The sequence below is a fragment of the Gobius niger genome, assembly GCF_951799975.1.
Source record: "Gobius niger genome assembly, chromosome: 10".
Taxonomy (NCBI): Eukaryota; Metazoa; Chordata; class Actinopteri; order Gobiiformes; family Gobiidae; genus Gobius; species Gobius niger.
The window spans coordinates 31,386,391-31,398,058 of NC_136861.1; the positions used below are offsets into that span (position 1 = coordinate 31,386,391).

The following is an 11,668-nucleotide window of genomic DNA, read 5'->3' on the forward strand; positions in this document are numbered from 1 at the left end:
GCAACTCTGAAGCGCTGTGAATTGCATTGTGGAAATAATTGGGCTTTACAAATAAAGTTGCTTGATGTTTTCCAGGGATCTGCTTTAGGCCTAGTCTACACATAACAGGCCATTTATAAATCCGCCCTCTGCCCTGAAAAAAGCTTGAGTCCACACAGCCTCGGTTTTAAAACACGCTGTCCTCATATACAGTATGTGTTGTCTAGTACATTCATTCTTTTTTATGCAGCTGTACTGTGGTCCCAAATGCAGAGAATAGAATTTAAAACAGCTCTGCTTGTGTACAAGTCTTTTCATGGTCTAGCACCGAAATACATCTCTGACATGTTACAGCCGCATGAACTATCTCGGGCCCTGAGAACTTCAAGGAGGGGTCTCCTGGTGGTTCCCAGAGTCAATAATAAACACGGTGAGGCTGTGTTTCAGTTTCATGCAGCTAAAATCTGGAACAGTCTTCACGAGGATGTGAGACAGGCCTCAACTCTGACAATGTTCAGATCCAGGCTGAAAACAGTTCTTTTTGCCCGTGCATATGACACTTGAAAGTATTTTATCTGCACTCTTGCCTTTTACTGTATTTGATTCATGTTTATGTTGTTGTTGTTTGATGTTGATTTTATCTGTTTTCTTGTAATTGTATGCAACTGTGAAGCACTTTGAATTGACTTGTGTATGAATTGTACTCTACAAATAAACTTGCCTTGCCACACGCTCGTGGAGATTTGTTTTTTCCTAGAAATGAAAATGAGCAGCTAAACGTTTGCACAACAGCAGAAAATAAATTCAGCGTGTATTCCAGCGCCTTTGTTTACTGAGATGGCAGTTTTTTTACTTTTTCTTTTTCAATTGAATATATATAAAAAAGGGGCACATGTGCACTATAACATCATGAACACATTTAAAAGACATACTTTGCGTGAGAGATACCTTGGCATACTGCAGGAATATATCACGATAGGTGCAAACCTATCGTGATATATATCCAGAGCACAGACCACACAAAGACAGGATTCCTCCAACATGCGTGCATCAATCAGAAAACACTTTCAAGTCCCCTAACTACCCAAGAAAACCACCTTCACCAGCTTAAGCTCACAACAATTTTGCATAATATGTCCCCTTTAACCTCTTGTCTGAACCACAGCATGGCAAGTCCAAGACAAATTTCCCTATGGGACAGTAAAGCTCATCTTATCTTATCTTAGCCCCTTGCCTTAACCAAGCACATTTTCTCCAGTTGAGCTTTACCCAAATCTGAAAACTTCTGAACTGGAGCTTACAGCCTATAGGCCAGAGAAAGGCCTCATTTCAAGGCTAAGACCTACAAAAATGACATTACTTTTGGTTAAAGTTGAACTGGAGAAAATGTGCTCATTTAAGGCGGGGGTTAAGGGGTTCAATTTCATCCTATGCAACATTTATGTCGTACACAAGCAGAATATTAGCATGTACAGTGGGGAAAAAAAGTATTTGGCCAAAGTCTATGGGAAACTGACCAAATACTTTTTTTCCTCACTGGACATACAGCAGTATCCAGTAAGCTAATCAGATCAAGACAGCACAGTTTTACAGAACTCAAACTGGGGCAATGTCCATGTTGTGGGCACAGCGAGCAATAAATACCACGGTTGGATCAGAGAGGCCATCGAGATCCAGGAGCGAACCCCCCAGACTGTGAACCGGGACAAGGGGCCTTACCAACTTTCCCACGCCTGGGACACCATTTTGAAGAAGTCGCACTGCAGATGGCGCTGTCAGTCTGCTAGCAGGAAGACAGGGTGAAAAACTGTTTAAGTCAGCTGGCCAGACACACTCTTGCATCATCAAGGGAGGTTAAGTGACTTGTACATGACAGAGAAGTACTTTCAGGTGCAGGGTTTACTTAGTAGTACTATAGTAACTCTCCTTCTTCAATGGGAGATTATGGGAGTCATGCATTGTATAAACTGTGCAGAGTTCTGATGTTTGACATGTTATCTTATCACCCTGCTCTTGTGCCTTTGAGCAGAGACTTCCCGTTTGTGGTGGAGCAAACGGTTTGACCGGTTTAGAAGCAGAAGCCTCCAACAACGGCATCAGAGAGACTCAAGTGTAGACTCAGGTCCGGTCTGTGGTTCAGCCCTGGTCCAACTGAGCAGCAGAGGCAGATTGTGAGTACTTTTTCCATTTCATTTACTAATTCTACAGTGGCATTACAGTGAAACTTAATTATAGCATGAATATTTGTATTTTATTTAATTTGTATCAGAGTTGCACAAATGCTCTGTGTGGACAATCTACTGTAGATCACGATCAACTTCCTGCTCACCCTCGATGTCGATCTTTTATGTCAATGATACAACGTATGTTCCAATACCAGCATTTGCAATGATAGTCATTTTTTTCAACCACCCATGACAATGAAAAATGTGTACAATCAGCAAAAATGTGAAACTGAACACCATATTATGCAGATAATTTCAGATCATATCTCACCAGTTTCTAAGTTGAATTTCTGGTGTATATGTAAACTGTTCTTCTTCTTTGGGCTAATGAAGGTGGAAAAGCAATGTATACGTTGAGATCATTTACCTTTTTGCAAACATACACTACATTAGCAATCATTATGCAAATTATATTTTTCTCAGATTTTCTAAATTGTAAACTCAAATGACAGTCAGCATAATTTTCAAATCTTTAACTGTTAGAGGATCATTTGAAGATAAGATAAGATAAGATAAACCTTTATTGATCTCACAAAGGAGAAATTTACTTGTTACAGTCGGCTGATACAGAAATTATTGCACATGTTAGGTTAGGTTAGGTTAATTTATTTGTACCCGTGGGTAAATTCGTTTTGCAATTCTGAGAACTAGTCGACACATTAAAACACATTTTACAAAGATAAAACATCACACATATAAAATACAAAACTTGTAAGTGCTCCACATACTAACAGGATGTGCCTTTGGTACAAAAACAACTGAAATTTAAGCCACTTGACAGTAATAAAGATAAAAAACCCGTGTCAGGGGCAATTTGATCCCGACTTGTTCATAAAGGAAAGGGCAGCGGGAACAAAGCTTTTCTTAAAACGGTTTGTGTGGCTCATTGGCATCAAAAACCTTGTTACTTCACAGTCTTATTGTACAGTCTGACAGCAGTGGGGATGAAGGCTTTGCGGTAGCGCTCCGTCCTGCACTGAGGGTGTCTCAGTCATCCACTGTGAGAGCTGCTCAGCTCTTCTACAGTCCCGTGCAGTGGGTGGGAGGTGTTGTCCATGATGGAGGTGAGCTTGGCTAACACCCTCCAGTCACTCACCTCCTCCACAGAGTCCAGGGGGCAGCCCAGGACGGAGCTGGCCCTCCTGACCAGCTTGTTCAGTCTGTAGCTTACCACCACTGAGTGTGGAGTGAATGTGTCTCATGTGTCTCATGTAAAGCGCTTTGTGACTATATGTCTGTGAAAGGCGCTATATAAATAAAGATCTTCTTCTTCTTCTTCTTCTTGTCCCGCTCTGTGCTGCCCGGGGCCCAGCACACGGCAGCGTAGTGGAGAGCAGAGGCGACCACAGAGTCCTAAAAAGTCCTGAGCAGAGGCCTGCTCACTCCGAAGGACCTCAGTCTCCTCAGAAGGTGGAGGCGACTTTGGCCCTTCTTGTACAGGGAGTTGGTGTTGTGGGACCAGTCCAGTTTATTGTTGAGGTGAACACCCAGGTACTTGAAACTCTCCACCTCCTCAATGTCCTCCCCCTGGATGTTCAGCGGTGTGTGCGGTAGTGGCTTCCTCGTGAAGTCGATCACCATCTCCTTCGTCTTACTGATGTTCAAGCACAGGTGGTTGCGCTCACACCAGTCCACAAAGTCTAGGATGACTGACCGGTACTCCAGGTCGTTCCCCTTAGACACACAGCCCACGATGGCGGAGTCGTCGGAGAACTTCTGGAGATGACAGCTGTCCGTGTTGTATGTGAAGTCCGATGTGTAGATGGTGAAGAGAAACGGTGAGAGGACGGTGCCCTGAGGGGCCCCGGTTCTGCAGACGACCACTTCAGACTCACAGCTGCGCAGCCACACATACTGTGGTCGGTCCGTGAGGTAGTCGATGGTCCATGCGGTGAGTGAGATGTTCATCCACTCCCGCGAATGTGATTGAACCCCCCCCCCCCCCAATAAAACAAATGTAAACAACTTAAAATGTACTGTTCCAAATTAGTATGCACAGCAGCGTTTCAATACATTTTATAGGTTGTAAAGAACTGAAAATGGTCATTTGCAAAATTTGCAGCTTTAGGAGGTCTTATTTACTAAAGTAAAAAACTATTTCAATCAAAAAAATCTTAACAGGTCAAGTTATATTTTAACATAGGAGCCCTTCTGTGAGAGCAGCCTCAAAATTCTTAAATCCATTAAACTTGTGAGTCTTTGGAGAGTTTCAGGCTAAAACATGACTCCGCCCCCTCCCTACTGACATCCCAGCCTTGTTGGGCCATTGTGGCCATTCACCAACCATCCACTACTCCATTGATTTGACCATCCAGTGTTACACGGCCTCATCAGTGAAAAAGACTGCTTCAAAATGAGTCCTCATGTATTTCTGAGCCACTGCAGCCGTTTCTGCTCATGAGCTTCAATTAACAGTATAAGGGAGGCCGGATAAAAAGGTTTATGCACAACTGCAGCCTCTGGAGGGTCCGACACCTTGATGTCCGGGAGACTCCAGAGTCACCAGCAGCTTCAAATACCTGTTTGCTGTTTTGTAGCAGCTGTTCTCTTAATCTGATGTTTTTTGTCGTATATGTATTTGTTATTTGTGCAGAAACGGTCCATATTGTGTATTTATCTGCACAAACCCGAGTGTGTTCTGAATCAGCCACAAATCTGTAAACAGTATGATGATTACGCTTAATCTTTCATGAAATATCGAAGGTTTTCATACCTAGACCTAGCCTGGCTAACACCAGACTAAAATCACAAGTGATATTTAGTCTGGGGACCACCAATTCATTTTCTCGTAGGAGAGGTGTGGTTTACGATCGTCCATAGTCGTTTATTGGGCGATACGAAAAAAAAAAAAAAAAAGTCTCATGCGTCTGCACGTAGCCCCAGCCAATCATATCATCGTATGAGATGACGTATGACGTACCCGCTGTAAACTTTTGAGCTAAATTATTTAGAACAAGGTCTAAAGCTTGATCAAAAAATACCATCGTGTCTGCTGCTGTCATGTTGGATCCGTAAATAAACTTTTTTTTAAATTATCCGTAAATAAACTACAAGCTTCCATATATCGAATAGCGCGTCATCGTCTTGCCGTCCCTCCTCGCTCTGTGATTGGTTCCCAAATCCACCGGAGATTTGGCCATGGTCCCCAGGCTGTTGTGCAGTTCGAAATAATTCGAGCGCACACAGCAGCCTGGTGTTAGCCAGGTTAACCTAGACCAAGGCATTCAACTATTTCACGCTTTTCATCAGCAGAGAGATCCTTATTCTTTCCCATATTGCTTGTAAATGGTGGTCTGCTTAATAATGTGGAACATCCTTTTTCAGTAGTTTTTCCATTAATTGGGCTTAACCTGAAAACTAATCATCACAGGCATCTGAGATTGAATCAGTGATTCAAAGAGCCCTGAGACACAATGCCTGTAAACTGCACTCTAATCTTGTTGCGCTTAACAATTGTTCAGGGCATTAATAGTTTCATCAGTACAGTGGTACAGTCTGTGTAAAAATCAATAGTTAGTAAATCCAAAAAGGGCCAGCCAACAACACAAGACAGTGTAACAGGAAGTGAACCTTCTAAGTTAAAAGTAATATAAAGAAGGATGTCTTTTGATTATTAAGAGCAAAATACTAGCTGTACAATGTCACTTTTTTTACAGGGTCATTTTATTGCGTCATTGGTATTATGGTCATTTGTATCAGTATGTTAGCCTGGCTAACACCAGACTAAAATCACAAGTGATATTTAGTCTGGGGACCACCAATTCATTTTCTCGTGGGAGAGGTGTGGTTTACGATCGTCCATAGTCGTTTATTGGGGGATACGGAAAAAAAAAAAGTCTATCATTCGTCTGCACGTAGCCATGGCCAATTGTATCATCGTATGAGATGACGTATGACGTACCCGCTGTAAACTTTTGAGCTAAACTATTTAGAACAAGGTCTAAAGCTTGATCGAAAAATACCATCGTGTCTGCTGCTGTCATGTTGGATCCGTAAATAAACTTTTTTTTTTTTATCCGTAAATAAACTACAAGCTTCCGTATATATATATAGCGCGTCATCGTCTTGCCGGCCCTCCTCACTCTGTGATTGGTTTCCAAATCCATGCGAAAATTTGGGCCATGGTCCCCAGGCTGTTGTGCAGTTCGAAATGATTCAAGCGCACACAGCAGCATGGCGTTAGCCAGGTTATCAGTATGTGCAATTTCTCTGGAAAAGTAGGCATGCCGTGAAGTGACGTCACTACACCAATTTCTGCTATGGATTATGCAAGCCTTAACCTGTCCTTGACCCTAATCTTAAAATGCTTTGATTTTTAATGCCTAATCTGAAGGATCAAGGTTTCCAGTCTCACTGTTTGAGGGGACATTTTGAGCATAAACCTCACGACAGCGGTTACTCGTGGAGCGTGCATTGCTTTGTAGTGTCGGGTTGCGCAACGTCACTTCACGAAACGCCTACATTACTTCACGACATGCCTATTACTTCAAGACACGCCTCTGTCTTGCAGGCCACCGACAGATACACTGGTGTTTGTGTGTTTACAGGAGCTGTCTCAGATGGAGCCTCTGTTCTCTCTTCTCTTTCTGCTGCTTCTGCCTCATCCTTCATGGTTTTATTCTTTGCACAACTGCACAATGGACTCCACAAATCCACACACAGTTTTCTGCCTTAGAAAAAAATTATCCAGAATTCCCGACGACATTCCCAAATCTGCAGTGTCTGTGGACATATCATGGAATAACATTCCTTTGATCCGACAGAGTGATTTCTCTGGTCTCACTGACCTCTGGATCCTAACCCTCAATAACAACCAGATCTCTAGTATTGAGGACGAAACATTTTCACACTTATTGTCTTTAATTCGCCTCAGTCTGAAAGGAAACAGGCTCAAAGAACTCACAGACAACATGTTCACTGGACTGTCCAACCTCACTGGTCTGAATTTACGAGATAACCAAATCACACATATTTCAGAGTCTGCCTTTGTTTCTTTGACAAAGCTGAATAGGTTGCGTCTGTCAGGTAATGCGCTCTCCAGCATCAGTGACATTGTGAACATAGTTTCATTTTGTCCGTTGTCAATGCTTGTCGACCTGACCGCAAACCCTCTCAGTGTGTTTGAATCTGAAAGCTTTCCATTTCCAGTGAACATAACTGAACTGTACCTGGGCTACACTCGTAAGTTCACTCTTCACTCCGATGTGTTTCCACATTTACAGACTTTTCATATATCACCCATCCCCACTGACCTTCAATGGGATGTTTCAAATAAAGCCTTTGTCCGAAGTCTGAGGATTCTGGATTTGCGTTTCACTCATTTCAGTGATGAAACATATCAGTTAATCTTCCAAAGCCTGGAATCTCTGGAGAACCTTCGTCTCAGTGGTGTTGGCCGTTTAGACAGAGGTTTGTTGGACTGGGCCTGTAAGATTCAGACTTTACAGACGTTATATTTAGCGTACAACCATATTTCTGTTTTAAATGATTTCCTTCTTCTCCCATGTTCTAATCTCACTGAGCTGGATCTTTCGCACAACTCCCTGACGAACTTATCATCCTCCTCACTGCGAATGTTGACACGTCTGTCGAGGCTGAACCTGGAGAATAATCTTCTGACCCGAGTCCCTCTGACCCTCAGGAACATGTCCTCTCTCACGTCTCTGTCACTCAAACACAACAGCATCACAAAACTCGACTGTTTGGACTTCTCCGGTCTGGTCCTTTTAACAGAACTCGACCTTAGCCACAATCAACTGACTGAGCTGAAAAGCTGCGTATTGCACGATCTCCAGAGCCTACAGAAGCTTGACATTGAACTAAATTCAATCGTACATATTGATGACAGTTTGAGTGGCAGTTTGTCCAACTTGTTGGTCATGAATGCAAACGCTAACAATATCAAAAAGCTTAAAAAAGGAGTCTTTAGAAACATGTCCCATCTGACTGAGTTACAGCTTGAATCAGACAGAGGTATCTTGGTGGAGGAGGGGACTTTTGATGGACTCACGGACCTGAGAACCTTGAGCTACTCTCTGCTTGTATTAACTGACTCGACCTCTGCAGATGTAGGAACTCCGGCTCACTCCAGGGGGCGCTCACTCCAGCAGAACTTTAATCTGCCATCCCTGCAAACGTTTAGCCTCCATGTTTTTTACAATCTCTGCTTTATTTGGCCAAAAGGTTTCCTCCGGGGTTTGGACGATTTAAAAGTGCTGTCTTTGCAACTGCGCTTCTGTCCATTTTGGCCTCCAGATTCAGAAACATTCAGTTACACGCCTCAATTATTAAATCTTCGAATTATAAAAAATGTAAACTGGATTCCAGTTTCTCAAGTGTTTCAGCCACTCAAAGACTTACAAACTCTAGATCTGTCTGAAAACGATCTCAAATCTCTGGACTTCCTCTCTGAGGCCAATCTGACGCAGCTTCAGACGCTGATCTTACAGAACAATGACCTGTCTGTTATAAATAAGACTGTGTTTGAGGCACTTCCTTCACTGAGATACCTGGACCTCTCTGGGAACCCATTTGTCTGCAATTGCTCTAACCTTGAATTCATTATCTGGACTATCAGGAACAAACAGGTGTATGTGAACGGGGCGTTTCAGTACAGCTGTGTGTCTCCTGAGTCTCACCAGGGGGCGCTCCTGTTAGAGTTTGACATTCGCGGGTGTTGGGAGTCCATTGGGTTCCTCTGCTTCATCTGCAGCTCTGCTCTGGTGCTGCTCACGCTCTTCTCCACCTTCCTCCATCACTTCCTGCGCTTCCATCTGCTGTACGGCTTCTACCTGCTACGGGCCTTTGTGTACCACCGGCAGAAGAGGAGGCGGGGCTGTGCCGAGATCTACGACGCTTTTGTGTCCTACAACGTCCACGACGAGGAGTGGGTTTACAGAGAGCTGCTGCCCGAGCTGGAGGGACGGCAGGGCTGGAAGCTGTGTCTGCACCATCGTGACTTCGAGCCAGGTGACTCTCGAGCTTCATTTATTAAATGACACTGATTCAGTTGCAGCTCAATTTTGGAGTAGTATTTTCATTTGAAAAAAGTCCAATAGTAGAGATAAAGTCTTTCCAATTAGAGAGTCTCCCATATAGTAAAAATGTGTAAGGAAAGCAAGGCAAAGCATGTTTTAAATATAAGAGCTTTGCAAACTCTTTACTCCTCACTGCTCTCGCCTTACTTGATATACTGTGCTGAAATTTGGGGTAACAATTATAAAGCTATATAAAGCTTCAAAAAAGAGCCATAAGAACAATTTACAACGCTGGTTACCAAGATCATACCAATCCACTGTTTACTAAAGCCAAAATTCAAAAACTTCATGACATGATCACTTCTAAAACTGCTCAATTGATGTATAAAGTTAAAAATAAGTGGCTACCTCTAAAAATTCAACAGTTGCTTTTCTGAAAGAGTGGGAAAATACAATTTAAGAGTCTTGGATCAATTTAAAATTGCCCATGCCACTGGACATCCAGTTTCCGTTTGTGGTCCTAAAACATGGAATAAATTACATGTAGACCTGAAACGATGTCCAAATATCAGACAGTTTAAGCATCGATACAAAGAAAGAATATTCTCTGGGTATGTACCTGAAGAAAAAATTTGACTTTTCATGTTCAGTTTTCACAGTGTATCCCTGACAACTTGGATTTAGATTACGGTGCTCAAATTATTGAATTATTGAAATTGGTTGTGACCTTGATCATTGATTGAAGGTCAAGTTGGAAGCAAATGTGGTTTGAGCTACACGAACAGAGTTTTAGTATGTTTATCCGAGGTGCCTCAAAATATCCCCTTCCTGATTTGGTGTCTCCTGGCTAGCTCGCCATGAATACAAACTTACACAGGGATTTGATCTTACGTAGTTATGAGTGCAATTTTCTACATGATTCATAACAATCAGTTTGTTTTGTCTGTGTGACTGTCTTGATGTGTGTTTTGTCCTGTATGCATAATGTACTGTGTTTTGTTAACTGTAATTTGTGTTTTGTGTTCATGGACCCTCTCGAAAACAAGATGGTGCATCAAGGGCCATTCCATCAATAAACTTAAACTTAAATGTAGTCATAATGTAACTAGAGACATACTTGGGATTGTATTAGGGCCAGGCACAAGCTCCGCAGTTCTTAATGTGGCCCCCAGCTGTGTATTGGTGATCATTGATATTGGTTACCACTGTATAACTATAGAATGCATTTGATGTCTATTTGACACTCCGTTTGCTTTTGGTCGTCAGTGTTTGATGTTTTTTTCAGGGAAATCCATCATGGAGAACATCACCGACGCCATCTACAGCAGCAGGAAGACTCTGTGTGTGATCAGCCACCAGTACCTGCTCAGCGAGTGGTGCTCCCGCGAGATACAGATGGCCAGGTACTGCTCTTCACACATGGTTTCTCTTGCTATTGGTAAAGTTCATTGCTGTTGAAAACATTCCCTTCTTTAACGTAAAGTAAAGATTGACCAAACACTCCCTTTACGATGGTTATTGTATGACATTTTATCGAAGTCACTCAGACATGGCCACGTTCCATGTTTTCCATTCACAAATACGGACATGTTTGGAATTCCCACAATCCACAAGTCTGTGTCTAATGTGTGAAGTTTCTTGTGCTCAGTTTCCGTCTTTTGGACGAGCAGAAGGACGTGTTGATCTTGTTGTTCCTGGAAGAGCTCTCGTCCGATCAGCTGAGCCCGTTCTTCAGGATGAGGAAGCTGATGAGGAGCCGCACGTACCTGAATTGGGGCGGGACCCGGGGCCACAGGGAGCTGTTCTGGGAGAGGGTCCGCCACGCGTTCCAGTCTGGGGCCCGGCTGCCTGCAGACAACCCACTGCCCACAGACGACTGATCTTCCACTTCAGTTCTTAATTTGCATGTCCTCATGGGTTTATTAATTATTGTTCAAATATGTTCTCCAGGATGTTTTACCCTAGCAACAACATCAAACACAGACGACCAAGAGCAAATCAAATGCATTATTATAGATTAGTGGTCATTTTGTACTCACTACTGCCACCTCAGGTCTTACGTGTAATTGCAGGTTCTATATTAAGCTCGTGCATGACGGCACTTCGGACCCGAATTAGCAACTTTGTGAGGGACAGTGCAGGATTTTAGGGGCAGTTGTGGTGAACAGGTCTGGGCTCATTCTTTACAAAAGGACATTGCTGGAGCAAGTAGGGTTTGGAAAATACATAATATGATCATGATATGTCTTTTTGATAGCTTTCTAAGATAAGGTATTAATTATATCTGTGTTCACTGTTTTGACTTTATCTGCATTCTTGCAATTCTATGTTTCTCTGAATCGCTTTGACTTGCCTTGTGTAAAAAAAATTGGACTCTACAAATAAAGTTGCCTTGACGTTTTCCAGGGATCTGCTGTGGCCTCTCACATTTTAGCACAATGTAAATATAATATACATTTCCAAAAGTGGCAAGTTAGTACTTTTATT

At 42.7% G+C, this 11,668-nt stretch overlaps 1 protein-coding gene across 1 annotated transcript; it reads left to right on the forward strand.

Annotated features, from left to right (window-relative positions):
• Positions 1–8,137: 8,137 nt before the first annotated feature.
• LOC306969618 (toll-like receptor 13) lies at positions 8,138–11,061 on the forward strand (the record flags this gene model as incomplete). The annotated part of the gene is made up of 4 exons (XM_079565278.1): positions 8,138–8,177; positions 8,532–9,173; positions 10,467–10,584; positions 10,830–11,061. The coding sequence occupies 4 exons, from the start codon at positions 8,138–8,140 to the stop codon at positions 11,059–11,061; spliced, it is 1,032 nt and encodes a 343-aa protein (XP_079421404.1).
• Between the last annotated feature and the right edge of the window lie 607 nt (positions 11,062–11,668).